The 18540-nt window shown below is 31.4% G+C and overlaps 1 protein-coding gene across 1 annotated transcript; it reads left to right on the forward strand.

Annotated features, from left to right (window-relative positions):
• The first annotated feature begins 1451 nt into the window (after positions 1-1451).
• On the forward strand, positions 1452-12520 carry RERGL (RERG like). Its single transcript, XM_016124113.2, has 5 exons — positions 1452-1563; positions 2638-2694; positions 6401-6474; positions 7334-7482; positions 9781-12520. The coding sequence occupies exons 1-5, from the start codon at positions 1512-1514 to the stop codon at positions 10061-10063; spliced, it is 615 nt and encodes a 204-aa protein (XP_015979599.1). The 5' UTR covers positions 1452-1511; the 3' UTR covers positions 10064-12520.
• The last annotated feature ends 6020 nt before the right edge of the window (positions 12521-18540 follow it).

Below are 18540 nucleotides of genomic sequence, written 5' to 3' on the forward strand. Positions count from 1 at the left end.
ATAATCTAAGTAGTTTTAGCTGTTATCTTGTTGATTTTACAAATTGTCATACTCTCTTTGCCTTTTTTTCTTTACAGAGTCTGTTCCTTCTTTTGGAATAAAAACATCTCCCTAATTGATCACTTTTCATTTCTCTTTCTATGGTTTCTGCACATATTTCAAGCTTAACTTTTTAAAGAGCTTTCTCTCCACTGCTCTGTTTTTCCCCCAGCTCTTAGAGCCCTATTTTAGCAATGACCATATTTATTATAATTCTAATTGTTTCCGTTTTTCTCTTAGACTGTAAATTCTATCAAAGAAGAAGATTCATTCTTTAATTGTTGACTTCATAACCCCAACATGGCTTTAATAAAGAGTGACAATTAATCAATGCTTGTTAAATAAATGCATTTTTAAAAAGTATGTTATTCCTGTGATTGGTTCAGCTTAGAAATAAACTTCTTCATCTGTGCCTCAAAATTTACACAAAGGTTGAATTCTTGTTATACTCTTTCTCAGCTTTCAAATTTATACAGAACAAATGGGGGGAGAAAAGGAAAGACAGTAACTTGAGGACTTAGAGTAGTAGGGAAAAATGACAAGAAGAAGTATGAAAGAGTCATTACATTGCATATTAAACTTACCTCTTTATTTCATAGCAGAAGTGAATTATGTCAGAATACTCATTCCAAAATTTATTTCTTTTTTAAATTTCTTTTTCCTAATTATAATCATAAAGAACTAACAATAAGGAAACATAACAGTTTTCTAATTTTTGCTCTTTAAATAACATAAAGCTGATTGCTTTGTTTGTTTGTTTGTTTTTTCCCCAGAAGTTGTACTGTTGTCTATTGGAATAAAATTAAAAGAAAAAAAGAGAGTTTTCATATTAAAAAGACTTTGGAAAGATGAAACTCTGTAGTGCCCATATTTTTCTTTGAGAGCTCAACAAAACAAACTGGATATTCACGTGCATTGCTGTCAACCTTAAACTAATACGTTCAGGTAGCCACCCTCTTCCTTTTCTCATTTCTTTTCATGACTGAATTAACATATTCCCTCGTCTTTCACAGGAGAAACACAAGAAGATACAGGCTCTTGTACTAATAGAAAAAAAAAAAAAACCTGATCTAAATTTACAGGAATGTTTACTCATTCTCTAAAACCTTTCTTAATGAAGTGTGATCATTTTTCTAAGTTCTAGGAGAAGGTAGATAGATTCCAGGTACACGAGAATGATGACCGAGAGCTAAGCTTCTGTTAAATTCGTATTTATTGTCTTAAAAAGCTTTTCTGTCTAAATAGTAGCACCAATGGTTTTTTTTTTTTTATGGCATATGTTCAAAACTACTCTAGGAAAAACATTTTTAATGTTATTATTGGATGGTAGGAATATGGGGCGGAGTTGGCCTTAGAGAAATAAGAGCAGCCTTACTTTTAAAAAATGATTTTAAAAAAAGAAAACGCATCCTTGGCTCAAGTCAGTGTCACTCCAGAAGACAGAACTGACCAAGAAAAAGCAGAAAAGCAAAATGAATGATGTGAAGCTTGCTGTCTTGGGTGGTGAAGGAACAGGCAAATCTGGTGAGTGATGGTGTTTTCTATGGTGTAGAGTGCAAAAAAGAGAGAGAAATACATGTATACATATAAAACTTGATTTAACTATATATATATTATTTTTCATTAGTAGTTTTCATTTTATTAACAAGTAATGCAATTAACTGTATTTGTAGAATTTATAGACAGCTCGAGGAAGATAACTGCTTGAAGTATTAATTTGTACCTTTTTCTATTGATGTTTAAAACTCATAGGGATAACAGGAGATTGCACCATCACTATCCCACCTACATCTCACTCCAACACATCTGTTCCCACACCCACAAGTGGCCAAACAATGACCTTAAAAGGATCCTTATGCCCTGAGACTAACGGTGGAGAGAGATATCCAGAGATGTGTGAATTATTTTTTAAATGCCACATTACCGAAGTAAATAAACAAACCACCTTTGGAGAGTCATGGCTTTGTAGATGCTTGGGGACTGAGGATTAGGTGCCCTGCCTTTAGAAGCCATGTTTTCGTTTTGTTTTGTTTTTGGTCACATTATGATGGAATTGAGGTTGCCACCAATAAAGCCACCTGAGCTTAATGAATCATAACTGCCCAGACCTAGGAGCTGCAGTAAGATAAACTGACACCAGAGGTCCTTTCTCAATTTCTTGGATTCTGAAGTCCCCACACCCTGAAGTAACTGCAACTGCTTGATACTGTCCTTGTCACTATTAGTATGTAGCACTTTGGAACAATATTTAATTTGATAAAGAAGATAAAGAGGTATTATCGATCTTGCATCTCAGATTCAATGAGAAATCTGTTTCTGTTACAAAGGTAGGTTTTCTTAGTGTTTGCATTCGTGAATTAATTACATAGTGACTTTAGTGGGTAGCATTCTAAGATCCCTTTTTCTAAGCCTTCCAACTTTTATGGCTGTACAGTGGAAATCTTGTTGACTATTATTTATACCAGAACTCAGTAAAGCTTCAAGGTCTTCCTTAGTGTTGGTCATTTTTGAGCTGAAAGATAAAACCTTATATACATAACTAAATGATCTGTATCCTAAAACTGAAAGGAGCCTAATTCCAGCTCGTTTCTTTTGTAGCACTTATAGTAAGGTTTCTTACCAAGCGATTCATTGGAGAATATGCTTCTAATTTGGGTAAGTCAGTAATTTAAATTTTTTTCACCTTAAAATTTCAGATCATAATTAAACCATAATTAAGATCAGAAAATAATTTTAATAAGCTCTTCCATTTTTGCACTTTTAAGCAACCTATTTATTCACAGATTCTGGTTCGAAATGCCAAAATAAGTACTTGAATTTAATGTTCTTTTATGATAAAATTCATCCAATTTGATGTTAACCAAGATGAATTAGGAAGTCACCTGGTTTTAGTCTAAAACTAGAAAACATTAAACTAGGATCTCCCCCCTCAAGAAAAAAAATATTGTAAAGCATTTGAGTATGCATATTTTTAAGCTATAAAACAATTTTGAAATTAAATCGACATCTGTTGTAAGATAAGGACAAACTAATTATAAAAGCAAAGTAATTACAAAATAAAGCTTATTTTTATTATGAAACTATGTGAAAATAACAGTAAAATTGTCTTGATTAAAGATTATATCATAACTACCTAGCTTGCTTATGTAAGGTTCAAAGAAATTCTAAAACAAATGCCAGGGAACCTTGATATTGTTTTAGAATAATTTCACTAACTCTAGTATAAATTTCTGTTATTTTGATCAGAATTAGTATGACATATGGGAAATACCACAGTGAGGAATTAATAAAAATGGGAAATTTTACCAGAGAATTAAGTATATTTTTGGCTCAGCAATTAACCGTGTATTAGTACTAGTATCTCACTTGATTAAAGGCATGGGAGAATAGTTGTTTTTTTTTTTTTAAACAAGGATATGTTTATAAGGAATATGAGAAATGGGAGAAGGGAAATAATTCTTTGTTCAATAATATTTTTTAGAGTAAGAGGAAATTGTGATTGCAGGTATCTTTTTTTCCATGATAAATAAACCAAAACCAAAAAAAAAAAAAATAGTGTTTATTTATTAGGTAGTATTTTTAGAGTATTTCAGAAAATAACTTTAAAGTATTGCATCATATTATCTCCTACATGTTTTTGATATAGTAAATCAGTTCATATGACATTGTGAACATTTTAGGGCAAATGCTTGAAAACTGATTACAGAAGGAAAAATATATAGAAAGAGAAGTTCCTATATTGTTTCATTTCTCAGGTCAACAATCTCAGTCAAAAAGGTCAACATAACACACACTTTAGGAGTCAGACATGAGAAAAGGTGCTAGAATTACAAAACAAAACAAAACATAAATAAAACAATACCCAAACAACAACAAGAACAAGAACAACAACAACAACAACAATACCCATCACCTTAATCTTTTATAGGACATAGTTACATAAACAAATAAAGTGTACACATTTCTGGTTGTTACATCTCTATTAAAAATATGAGACCTAGAGACATTTCGAAAAGACAACCAAATGAGCAAAAGGTCACCATTGCATGAGGACAAACTGGCAAAAATGGCTTTATTTTGTAAATGAAGAATAGAGAGGAAATAATAAAATTCTAAAAAGTTAAAATTTGGTGACTCCTCTTGGCAGTTTTTGAGTTTTGGGAGTGGACATTTTTAAATGTTTAGTACTTATTAAGTTTAGAAGAAATTGTCAGACAACATCTTTTAAGGTTTACTAAAACTATTTTTAAAAATCTATTAAATGTAACTTAGAAATATTTTTAAATTTACCCCTAACCCCTGAAGTTGTATCCCCATATTTCTGCTACATCTTTCTATTCTGAGTTACAGAGTGTTTGCCAGAATGAGTCCTGATTTTGTGTCAGTATGACATTTTGTAGAGAAGTAGGTATTTTATTATAACACTGGAGGAACAGTTACAGAAATAAAGTCCTTCATTCATTCAGCAAGTATTTATTGAACACCTACCATGTCCCAGGTGCTCTTCTGGGTAGAGAGGTTATAGTAGTAAACAAAAAAGGTAAATATTCAAGACCTCATAAGATTTACATTCTGAAGGGAAGAGTTAGTCAATTAAAAAACATTAAATATAAATTATGTCATAGGACGATAAATGCTATGAAGAAAAAGAAAGCCTGGGGGGAGTGGCACTAATATGGTATGTGGTAAAGTAAAATAGGGTAGTTAGGGTAGACCTTGCTGAGAAGGAGACATTTTAAAAGAAACATAGAGGTGGTGAAAACTGAGCCAGGAAGATATCTGGGGGATTACATTCCAGACAGAAGAAACAATTACCAAAGTTCTGAAGCAAAAACTTTCTGAAAAATGCGAGGAATAGTATGGAGGATGGAATAGCTTGAGTAGAGAGAATTTGAGAGGCAAAAGCCGGAGAAGTCTATTGAGGTCATAGAGATAATGGGAGACTAGATAATGAAAGATATCCTCAGGCATATTAAAGGTTTTGGTTTATCCAAGTAAGATGAGAAGTCATTGGAGCAATTTGAAAGACAGATGACATGATCTGTCTTCGAGGTTCTGTTTGCTGCTGTGTTGAAAGTAGACTACACACAAGAAAGGGATATGGGGAAGGATAAAGCAGAGAGATAAGCTGAGAGGTTTAATAATAATATAGGCACACGACAATGATGGCTTGGACCGGAGTGTTTGCAATGGAGGTGATAAGAGGCATACAAAATCAAAAGATACTTTCAAGGTAGAATAAAAAGAAATTCTTAATAACATAAGTATGAGATGTCAAGTAGTCAAGAATGACATTAAGGTTTTTAACCTCAGAAACTGAAGTTATGGATAAATCATTTAATGAAAGGAAAACTGTGGAAGATGCAGTCTCAGTAGGGAGATCAGGGGTTCAATTTTAAGCACGTGTGGTTGAGAGTGTATCAAGTATCTAAATGGAGATTGCAGTAGTCGTTTGTGAAGTTCAGGAAAGAAGTCTAGGCTATAGATATTAAGTGGGTTTATCGATAATAATTGTTGCATAGACTTCGACTGGATGAGATTATCAAGAGAATGAGTATAGATGAAGAGAGCTATAAACTGGATCTCTGCTTGAAGTGTGGGAAGATACCATGAGACAAATAAAAAAGTTTAATATGGAAAAACAGAGAAGAAACAAGAGAGGGTATTACATTGAAAGCCATGTGAAGGAAGTATTTTAAAAAAGCAGGAGTGATCAACTAATGAATGCTACTGACAGGGCAAGTAAGATCAAAACACAGAACTGACCAGTGGGTCTATAACTATAACTTTGATCGGAACAGTTTGAGTGAAGTAATTGGAGTTAAAAAGCCTGATTAGAATAATTTAAAGAGCATGGGAAGAGAGAAACGGGTCATAGGAGGCGTAGATACTTATCAAATGCTAGCTGAGAAATAAGGCAGTAATTGAAAGAGATTGTGGTATCTAAAGAATTTTTGAAGTTAGAAGAAATTCAGATGTTAGTAATAATATAGTAAAGGTGAAATTTTATGACACAGAAGAGGGAAGTGAATTGGTTGAGCCATGTCTTTTACTAGGTCAGAGGAAATGGTAACAAATTCATAATGAATGAATTGGCCTTAGAAACACAGATAATTAATCCATACAATAGGATGAAAGATAAGTATATAAGCACAAAGGCATATAGCTGAATAGATATAGTGGAAATATATATTGTTAGAAATATATGTGAGGAAATATAACAAGTATATATGTTTTGAACTCTAGTAATAAATGAAAACCACTGTACCACTCCACTAAATTATGACTACTTAAAATATATGTCCTTTATTTTAATCTGTATTATTTCCATACTGACCATGAATACATGCATATTTTGCAGAATCTATCTATAATAAGAATTTGTGTTTGGAAGGGAAGCAACTGAATCTAGAAATATATGACCCTTGTTCTCAAGTAAGTAAAACAAAATCCTCTTACTTTTTCAACCATGAATTGAGGAAGATTAGATAAGAGTTGGTATAAAGTTGCCAGTCTTAAAACTGAAGTTTTTTTCTCAATTTTAAGGATTAAAATTTTAATAGATTATTTTTAGTTTTATAAATTATATTATCTAGCTTCTCTGTAAAGTTATGGCAAAAATTATTTCAAAAATATCTTTAAAATAGCACTATTAGGTTGCATTCATAATATATTTTTGTCAAATCACAGTGTAGCTGTCAGAATTTAATAGTTAATGATATATTCAGTTTATATTTTCATTATTTAATTTGTAACCACTGTCAATTAAGTATAAGTAAGACAGATTTTATACAAACCCCTTTATCCATTTAAATACAAAAAAGTTAAAATAATGTAATGTTTAAGATTTCAAAATAACTCTATGGGACAGACTCTTTTAGGGATAGAAAATATCCCTTAAATATTTTTAGCTAAACCTTATTAATTAATTAATATTTTTTACTGCTTTAAATCTAATACCAAAAATTGAGATATTTCATTTACTAATATAGGTTAGTATTATATCTCATCAAAACAAATATGTGGACATTAATTCAAAAGGCAATTATTATACATTATCGAATTTTTAGAAAAAAATAGAAATATTCTTTTTAGAGAAAAGTAAAATGAGATATAACTTTATTATTATCTATCTCATTTTACTGAGAGGAAGCTACATTTTAGAAAATATCAGTATTTGGCTTATTGAATTCTCTTACAAGTGAAATGGGTCCTTATTAATTAACTGTCTAAAGTGTAAAATACGGCTGTCCGATTCATTCCATCACTTTTAATGTGCTTGGTTTATTTTCAGTCACAGAAAGCAAAATTTTCCCTCACAAGTGAGCCGCATTGGGCAGATGGGTTTGTTGTTGTGTATGACATCAGTGACAGGTCCTCGTTTGCTTTGGCAAAAGCACTGATCTACAGAATTCGGGAGCCACAAACTAGTCATTGTAAAAGGTAAAATATTTTTTATTCCTCTCTCTTTTCTTTTTAGTAAATCATCATATAGCTGTAAGCATCATTAAGAAGAGTTTAATACAGCCTTCCAATTACAAAATTTAACAGCCCTGAACAATTCACCTTCCATTCCACAGGAGTTACACATGTAGTAAAAGGAATAAGATGAGAATACTTTATATCTGGCTGACATAAACAGTTACTTGCCCTGGGTAAATGGCTATTTTACAAGACAGCTTCTATTGTTAACATGACACTCACTTGCAAAATAACGGGCCTTAGTATACAAGATAGTTCGCTTTCCAACCTTTCCTTTCATTCTCACGAAAATGATAGATACTAAATAAATCCAGATTTATTACATTTGGCATCCAATTCCTAGTCATTTGGTTGTTCAATCTATCAAAGCAAAATAGACTGAATAATCAAACCATTACAAATTCTTAAGTATGAGAATATTTTTTCTCCATTTCACCTCCTAAAATAAAAAGCTGATCAACAATTCTCCATTGTTAATTATCTTGACAAAAATAACTATGAAGAAAGACATAACTGTGCCTTAAACCACTCTTATATTAGTAGATATAATTTAAACATATAAATTTCCCATTTTAATTTTTCTTTTTCTTGTTTCATAACCTTTCCCACTTAAAATATTCATTTCTGTTTAACATGTTAATATAAGAGATTCTGTGTGCTTTTAACCAGATTTTCCTTGAGTCTAAAATACCATTCTAAACTGGGGAGCAAAAAAGCACAATATTATCACTGAAAATTTCCATAGGTGCTTTTTACTTCTATTTTAAATGCCCACTATATAGAAACCAGCAGATAATAATTGATAAAGGGTATTTCCCTGGAATGAGTTGATGTAAATTCTTGTTTATATCTGATTGACCTTAGGTAAACCTTTTAACCTCTAAGACTTCATTTTTATGATTATAAAACTGATGGACGCATAGTAGGAAAAATGGATGTGAATTTTCTAAGGTACCTCATGGCTCTGATTTCCTATAATATTACTAATTTTTTAAACTTCATTGTTTGAAGCATCAAATGCCTTATATTTAAGCTTCATGATTTAGGTAAGGAACAGTTATGATATTCCTTTGATATTGCTCCAAATCGAAAGAATCATTCAAAATACTAAAAATTACATAAAAATAAAGGAAACTATATTTGACGATTTTCAGGGAATCTTAATGTACTGACTAAATAATTTTTAGAGTATTTTTAGTTTTCATCTGTAGATAGACTAGAAAAACATTGTTTTATTATTAAAATTACTTCTGATATTTGTGACTTACCCTTCCAAATAATTCACCCATCCCCACTAATTCTTTATAATAGTCTTCTGAACTATATAGAAAAAGGTATTATTAATATCATCACAAGTCCAACACATTCAGTGCTTTTTCCAACATGGCTCACACTGTTATGTGAATGAAACCAACTTTTAGGGGAATCTGGGGATAATTTTCTTTAGATAGAGTTAGACTCTATTTACACGTTTCTTCCCAACAGTAGATATCTTGGCAGAGTTTCATGCCATTTACGGACTAGTAGTATTACTATTTCTTCAAATAAAACTATTTTAGGATTGTTTGTTGTAACCAATGAGAGCACACTGATATTTGCCAAAGACATTCTTATCAAAGAAATATATTTTTTAAATAAACAGAAAAATTGTACAAGGTCATGAGGTTGTAAAATTTTCTTTAGAGTATATTATGATGGATAGTAACAAAGAACAAACGGCAATGAGTATTAAGTAATATTTTCCTCCAGAAAATTTTATCTAAATTGTTTTATTATAGTAACTGTTTAGAGTTAGTCCTTATCTGTCAATGGATAAGAAAATAAAAAATAATATTTAGTACGCATCTTTTATTGCTTGGCACAATACCAGGTATTTTTATATACATCATTTTATTTAATCTCTATGAGAATTCTGTGTGACCAGGACTATTTTACCAATTTTTTTAACATATAAGGAAATTGAAAGCGAAAAAGTAACAATCATGCCTTGTTTGTAAAAGAGCCATAATTCAAGAACCGGTTGTATCATTTCAAATGCTATGCATTAAGAGCCTTGTTGCTTCTATGTCACTTATTACATTCTATTTAAAATAATTTTTGTATGTTAATGAGAAGGTGCCATACACATACATGATCATTAACATACGTACTTGCACGATATTCTGTTTTGGTCCATAATTCTTTTTGATACAAACCTACTTAATAAAAAAAAGAGTCATTAAAATGATTTTGCCAAATAACAGCATATCTATATTTCAGAGCTGTGCAATCAGCAGTGCTTTTGGTTGGTAACAAGCAAGATCTCTGTCATGTGCGAGAGGTTGGCTGGGAAGAAGGGCAAAAACTGGCATTGGATAACCGATGTCAATTCTGTGAACTGTCTGCAGCAGAGCAGTCTCTGGAGGTAGAAATGATGTTTATCAGAATCATCAAGGACATCCTGACAAACTTCAAACTCAAAGAAAAGAGAAGATCCAGTGGATCTAAGTCAATGGCCAAATTAATCAATAATGTATTTGGAAAGAGAAGGAAATCTGTTTAGTAGGAGTGTAATCCTAGGGGATTTATTATATCAGAGTGTTTCAAACATTCATATGATAATTAAATTAACCCTTTTGTTTGCAATTAAAAAAAATAATTCTCTTAGAGACATGAAATGTTTGAACATGAACCACAGCTGTGTTTTCTTTTTTCTTTTCTTTTATTTATTATTATTTATGCCTATAGCACCTGGTCTCCCATCCAAGCACTAACCAGGGTTAACTTCCAAGATCAGACATCAGGTTTGTTCAGGGTGGCATGGCCATAGACCATGGAACATGGTTCCACTGGGGCACAAACCTAGGACCTTCGGTGTGTAAAGCAGGCATGCTAACCACTACACTATGGAACTGCATCCACAGCTGTGTTTTAAAATATATAGTTTGCCTTTTTGGTTGTGCATATCTTGTACACTCTGTTTCACACTTAATCTTTTCTTTATTATGTAAAATAGCACTTAGTATAACCTATTGGTGGATTACTATAAAATTTGCCTTGCCAAATAACCTCTGCTTATATAATTTTATAAAACTACAATTTTACAAGCCTCAGCCTACCTTTATTTTCTATACTCCTTTTGATGAAACATATGGTGATATCCATATATTTAATATATTATAGGGCTTAATTTATCTACTTGTGAAAGTTCATGATCTATTTAATAAAAATTCATGGATTTAATTTTTAAAGTGTCCTTATAATAATCCAGTGAGTTACGTGATAGTTTACAAATTTTGCTTATAACTTAGGCCTTTGAGAAGTTAAATTCCTTGCTCATACGTACACAATTTGTAGTTGATCTGATGATGAAAAAGTCCGCCTTTCCTTGTGTGTTTTGTTAACAAGGGCAATTATAACAGAGAAATTAACTTGTGCAAATCAGATATTTTTTGGATCAAAGATTAGTTTTTTATAATTCATTTATAAATCCACAGATTATATGGAAAGAAAAAAGTAAAAAAGTGGTTGGTAAATATATAGCCTTGAAAACTTTATTTCTGTGAAAAAAATTATTGTACTAGACACAAACATTTTGGGCCTTCTCGGGTTACTTTGAATTTCCTTTAGAAGTCAATTCTCTATCTCCCAGACTTTGGTACCACTGCTGCTGCCTTTGCAGAGCTTTGCCATCTGCTACATTTGACGCTGTGTCCTAGGCCTGACTCTAGCCAAATTGCTGATAAATAAGGTTAGATCACAGAGAAGTTAAATTAGGAGTACAAGCAATACTATCACACACTTGATTCACGTGTACTGGCAATAACCTGGAGGATATGGTGGAAGATCATGAGTAGAGAGTGAGAGAATGGAGTGGGGAAGGGGTGACATAGACTATTAGGTTGAGTAGGAGAGAATTCATTGACATGGTGTTACTCACTGTGAGTCATGATTTAACATTTTGGGAGTTGACACCTAGAGCTCATTTTCATAGCCCTGCTGTTCCTTAGAAGTCTAACCTTGATATACGAGAGTAAAAGTAATAGAAATAACAGAACCTTGTGTGGTGGTAAACAAAATCATTCAGAATGTTTATAAAGATGGGGAGGTTAGAATTGATATGGTAGGTTGGACCCAAGAATCCTGGCTGTTCTCTAGAATGATACTGAGGTAACTTCTTACTAAGGAAGTGAGGGATGCATTGGTGGGATGACACCTTCAGCTTTGAGAAACTTGATAGTGACTGTGCTCTACAGGTCACAGTTGACTGTAGGGATGCTGCCATCGAACCGTGGTCCTCAATATCAATGCAGATAATAGTATCTTGGAACAGCAGAATTTGGATACTAGCCTTTAATTTGTTGCCTATTACTCACTCACTCAGTCCTCAAAAAAATGGTGCCATATCCAGACTGAAGGCTCCATTTCTGATACAAGATGATTGGAAACTTAGAAGTGGCATGTTTAATAGGCTGTCTTAAGGTGAAGTCCATATTGCAGGCTTATACATTGCTTCTATCCCTGCCACCAAGGCCACTGTTATCATGGGTCCATTATATTCGCAGAGAACTGGTCAAGAAAAGAAGTGGGTTATCTGCAGAGCATGTTATTCTGTCCATCTGGTTGTAAAATGATTGCTCATTGGTAGATGCTGTCTGGTGAGCATTAACATGATACACAAAGATCTATTATTTTATGCTCTTTCTGCAAGTACATTTGCATGCTTTTTCTCCAGTCCTTGTCACTCTTCTTCCAGTGTTATCTCTTATAGATGCCTTTGACCAATTGGCAAAACCATGATCACTGCCTAGAAATCTGTACCACATTACACCTTTTCTGTCATACAAGGTAAACAACAAAGTGTACTTCCTGAAGCTCTGGCAAATGGGATAATTCCTTCTGCAAATGAACTTCATGGTTATCACTGTGTAGGACTCAAGTGAGGCACAGCCCTCTTTTGGCACTAATGCATCAAGCTCAAGTGAGGCAAGCTTCTTGTCAACTAGAAACATTCAGATTAGAGAGCTATGTAAATGATAAATAAATATCTATAATGTTATTGTGGTAAATCAATGATACAATTTTGTTGGTTGACGGGATTTTATTAATATTTTATAAACTTAATATTGATCATATTTAGATATATATACATATATATCAGTTTAAGCATTTATATTTTAATACGGTTTTTGTTTTGTTTGATTCTTCTTATTTTCCTGGATAATCTTAGAGATTTGGTCTTCATTCTTTAAAATTATTTTACCAATTAAAGAAAGATTTTTTTGGGATAATTTTGCATTGAAAGCAACATATTTATTCATGTTATATATAAGAACTCTACTGCCAAAAATGGTCTGAAAATTCTTTCATAGCTTACTTAATCTATGCATTTATATCTGTGGTGAGCCAGAGTTCAAAATTTCTCTGTTAAAGATACTACTTATAGTTACCTATATTTAAAAATTTTATTTATTATACTTTGATTTTTTAACAAGGTGGGCTATGATGACACATCTTATTATATGGAGTTGATGGAACATAGTAATAAGAACAGGTGTGCTCACCAGAACAAACAAAACAACAACAACAACAACAACAACAAACTAAAAACTATGTAAGGTGATGGATATTTTAATTAACTCGACTGTGGTAATCATTTCACAACGTATATACATATATTAAAACATCATGTTGTACACTTTAAATATATTACAATTTTATTTGTCAATTATACCTCATTAAAGCTGGGAAAACACTGCTGTTTTACATTAAAAACAGAATTTATGTTTTAAAAGTAGTTTCTATGAGGCAACTTTAGAAACTTTTGATTTTCAGAGTGATATTTAAAAGTAGTTGGTTAATTTTCTTTTTTATGATGTGACAGTCATAAAATATGTCCATATATTTTTTGACATTTCTGCAATCAAAGATTGAATCTAATTCTCTTCCCCTTGATTACAGATCATTTTTATTGACTCTTAGCAAATGGAATAAGGTAGAAATAAAGGGTAGGACTTATGAGACCTGGCTGGTGAAAGAGCCTCCTTGGGACTCTGCTTTAGGGGCCATGAGTCAAGATATATGAATTTGGCTGCCCTGCAGGCACAATGCTTGAGATACCACATGGAGTTAGTGACCACACAACTGCCAAATACATGTGTGAATCTTCTCCAGGTGACTCTACTCTCTAACCTTGGACTCGCCAGCTCATGCCAAGAGATGAGCTACCCCACAGAATTTTGCCCCACTTGCAGATTTGTGAGCCTAATAAACATCATTGTTGTTTTGGAGTTGGTAAACCATTATGTTTTGGGGTTGTTATGTGGCAATAAATAACTAGAGATAATCCATAAAAACTTTCAGCAACTTTGCCAATATGAAATGCTTGGTTTTCTTATTGGGCAAAAACAGGGTAAAAAAAAAAAAAGGATTCTTCCAAAGATTCAAAATTATCTACAACATGAAGTTGTCCCAATATCAGTTTCTTGTGAATATAATTCACATGTAAAGAAACTTGTAAACCTAAAAATAATAAATTGCAGTTTTCCAAAGTGATAAAACCCACATCTACTTACAGATAAACAAATACATCAACATTAGGCCACAGAATGTTATAGATTGAAGATAGTAAGTGTGTCTATAAATCTCAGAGATAGTTAAGCTGTATCACTCGGCTGGGAATTGCCTATGCTGCTTCTGGTGAAAAAGATGCTGTCGTTCACTTTGGATGAGCTTCAAAGAGATAACACATAATGAGGAGCAACAGCTGAGGAAGGGAATGCCAAAAGGGAGGGGCCTTTGAAATGGTTTTGATTTAATACAAGGCATGCACTATTAATAAAGAGGTTGAATGATACCTGTATGTTTTATAGGTTTATAAATTGGCTGTAGTAAAATATTTTACATCTTAGATCACTAGGTATTGTTTCAGCTTATTATGGGAGATATCTATCTAGAGTTGACTGAATTGTATTAATCCGAACCTAGTTTAATGATGCCTTAACATTTTTATGGGGGAATTTAATGTTTGCAATATCCATGTTCCTTATTTGAAAGCGTGACTTATAGGTTTCTCATCTTCTTTAAATTATGAAATCCTTCAGCTAATAAAGGAAAATGATTATAGTTTGCAAAAAAGGAAAAGTCATTTAACAATCCATATAACTGTCTATTGTAGGACTTTGCATAATAATTGTAATTTAGCTATTAGGAATTCTAAAGGCAGTTATCAGTCATACTCTATAATTCTGGGAGAATCAGGCAAAGCCCAAATTATTTAAAGTATTTTAAATTCACAGAGGGAAAAAGACATACTATAAATGGAAAATATACTCTATGGCGACAACATTTTATTTTCAAAGCAAAGAAGTTCATCACAATTTTTAAATGTATAAATCACCAAAAAGATTATTTGCTTTCTTTTGGATAGCGATATAATTTAAATTTACTTTTAATAATGGAAATATAAGTTCTTTTAAGGAAGGAATTATCCAACTATAAAGTGGCAGTTGCAATGTGAAATTTGAACATTTTAGTAATACTGAAATAACTAAGGCATACAGAATTAAGAAAAACAAAAAAATTGAAGAAGAGTATGAGATTGAATTAGTTGCTACTGTATGAAAGTACGACCATGAGTTACCACTGTAATTTTTAGATCATTTTATAGGACTAAAGATGAATATTTAACAACTAGATACACAGAGACATTTCAAAACGTGCATTAAATTAGACTATTTTTTTTTCCCAGATATGAAGTTACTTTCAAGATAATAAAGTAAGTTCTCAAAATTTGGGGGTATTTCTACACACGAACACATCTGGGATTAAAAATCTTGGGTTGAGTTTGAGGTAGAATGTTTAATTTATTCAAACAACAATTATAAAATAAAATCTGTTGGTTGATTTTTATCAGAAGGTTTTGAGGCCTAAAGTAAAAGAATTCTATATTTTACTCACATTGTTATTCTTCATAGCAGAGGTCTTGAGCAGAAGCTGCTCAAAAATAGTTTGATCATTCTAAATTACTGTTTGCTTTTTAAATGACATCTTTTTGAAGCTAAGCATATTTGTTTATAAACTAAGGCCAGTATACTCATAAGTGTGTTTGTGTATATGTATGTACAGATATACACCACTAGTTCTATATATGACCAGTAGGTGATACCTATTAAAGATATCTAATAATATTGTGCACATATTAACATACATTTGTAAATCATGAGGGTTAATTGAGATATTGACTAGTTAGGAGGACTGAATCCACCATTTCACAATAGAGACTTAAGGGAGCTACATGTCCCCTTTCAAAAATAATGATTAAGAGGGTGATGAAGAAAAGGATAAAATAGGTGCACCTATATTGGTAAACCAGACTGTAGGACATCTTTCCTTTCATAGGAATGAAGAAACATAAAACGAAACAACTATATAGTTACCCCCAAAACAGATGCATTAATAATAATAATAATAGATTTAAGAAAATATCCCTTAAGACAAGAACATAGTGGTTTTAATCTAAAAAGAAAAAGTATATGTCTAAAAATAATTTTTAAAATAAAAAGTAAAGTAGAAAGTGTATAGCAGACTTTTTAAATCTGCATTTTAGGCAGTAAAGGGTTGAATTGGCATTACATAAAATCAGTTAAATGACAATGACATAAAGCAAGAAAAGATTTTTAACAACATGAAGGAAAAAATGAATAATATTAAAAAGTATATCATAACATAAATAAGTATTGTAAGTGTGAAGGTTAAAATATAACCTAAAATGATACATAGTCCTGGAATATAAACTCAGAAATCCATAGTAGAAGCAACAATCCTTATCTTGGTAGTGCAAAGAGATAGAATTTTACATTTTTAATATGATTCAATGTTTCAGAAAATAAATAAGTAAATAAAACATGTTCTGTTCTTTGAGAAAGAAAAAGTGTATAAAAATCAATGAAAAAAATCCAACATGGCTTAAATTTCTTTGCAACTGTATAAGTTAGTTAAGAAAAGCAAAAAGTCTAAAGAGTCAAGTAAAACCTTTGCAAAACTGAAGATAAATTCTTTTTGATATGAAGACAAAAGATATTTTCAGATACATGAGTGTTCTCAAAAATATATCCAATTAGTGTTACTAGATGATTATCAGTTTCAATCCCAAAAAATAGAGAATAATCAAAATTAAGAATTTAGAAACTAGAATGCTAAAATATAAAAGAAATTGTGGTAAGTCTAATTATACACATAGAATGATATATGTAATATTTATCACTGGCGACTCTAAATTACCTTCTAGAAATCTAGGCTATAGCTTCTTAGGAAAACACACTTTCAAGTATACTTCATTAAAGCAGAGAAAAATTTAGGTAATACTAGGTAATCACTTATTGAATACATGTTAGGTGTGCAGTACAGTGATAAATGGTTTAAATATATTTTATATAAATATATAAAAATGCCCTGCAAAGAAAATATTATCTCATTTTACAAAGCTTGAATAGTTATATCATTTACACACCTCAACAGGGATAAAAAGATTAAGCTAGGTCAAAGATCAGTTATTGCGAGCTGGGATTCACCAATAAATGTAGATCGCTCTAAACTACTCTCTCCAGCATATCACACTGCCTCCATACACACATTTAAAATCACTTCTACAAATGGTTTTTAATTTTATGGGGAGTTGCTCATGTTTTGATAATAAATCTAAAAGCAAAATATCAAAGTATAGGTAGATGTGACTTCATTTATGTACAAATGTGTCTACAAAAACAATTGCAAAGTTATATGCAAAGGATTATTATTAGTCTTGGGATAATTTTTTTCTCTGTGCTTTCTAAATTTTCTGTAAATGAACATTAATTACTTTTCAAATTAAATGAAAATTAAATAATATTTTATATTTACAAACATTGAAAGACAGCTTATTTTTATTAAGATCTTACAGATTTTTATTTTTCAAACTAAATCAAGTCCCAAATCACATTTATTAATTTTTTATTTTATAGATGATTTATTTTTTCCAATTTTCTACAAGAGCATGTGTTATATTTATAATTTAGAAAAAAAGTATATACTTTCAATTTTTGATTCAGATATTTTACATATAATAAAATGCACATATTTTAAATGCACAGTTCAAAAAATTTCAACAAATGTATTCACCTTTGTAACTGCTGTCAAATCATGATACAAAACATTTTCATCATCCTGGAAACCTCCCTGATGCTCCTTTCCAAGCAATCTGGAAATCAGGTTGACTTTTTTTCATAAACATAAATGTAACTGTAAACAGAAAGAACATGCAATCTTTATGCAATAAATAAACCCTCACGACATTACTTTAGACTCCAAGAAAGAGAAGTCCTTGTAATTCTTGTTCACCACCAGCTCCTTCGGGCCTTACCACAGTGTCTGGGACATAGTTAAAGCCCATAAAATTCTTACTGAATGAAATATTTGAATGCATATTATATGCCGTATACTGTGTTATTATTCTTTAATAGTTTTATTATATTCTTTTTATCATAGAAACCCATGCTATTAATAAGTAGAAAACATTTATAAATAATATAAAAATATAAAGAACAAAAATGCAGATAGTTCTTGTATACCATTCTCAAATTATCTCTCCCAGAGTATTCAGTATTATTAGCTTGGTGTATTTCTTTCATTCTCATCTTTGCTCTCACAAACATAAAACACATATTCTTTTAACAAACAAACAAAACAATTAATGTTTATGAATAATCTGTTATGGGCAAGACTTTGTTCTAAATATTGGGGCTAGAGCAACAAACAAAAAATATAAAACTCCATACCTTCATAAAGTTTATATTTTCATAGGAAGAGACAATGATAAACAAAATATGTAAATTATACAGAATGTTAGATAATGGTTAAGTACATAAAAGCTACAGAGAAAAATAAATAAGTAAAGAAGGATGGGCATGGCGCAGGGGCAGGAGGAGAGGTTGCTATTTTCAATGGAGTTAGGTATGGACTTCCTGAGAAAATCTTTTAGGCAAAGACTTGACTGAGGTCAGG

Source organism: Rousettus aegyptiacus, unplaced genomic scaffold (assembly GCF_014176215.1).
Source record: "Rousettus aegyptiacus isolate mRouAeg1 unplaced genomic scaffold, mRouAeg1.p scaffold_m13_p_2, whole genome shotgun sequence".
Classification (NCBI taxonomy): Eukaryota; Metazoa; Chordata; class Mammalia; order Chiroptera; family Pteropodidae; genus Rousettus; species Rousettus aegyptiacus.

Excerpts from the sequence above, each read along its gene's own strand:
- RERGL (XM_016124113.2), top strand. The coding sequence starts at position 1,512 with ATGAATGATGTGAAGCTTGCTGTCTTGGGTGGTGAAGGAACAGGCAAA. Across the intron at positions 6,475-7,333 it reads TATATGACCCTTGTTCTCAA|TCACAGAAAGCAAAATTTTC; the intron begins GTAAGTAAAACA and ends GTTTATTTTCAG. Across the intron at positions 7,483-9,780 it reads CAAACTAGTCATTGTAAAAG|AGCTGTGCAATCAGCAGTGC; the intron begins GTAAAATATTTT and ends TCTATATTTCAG.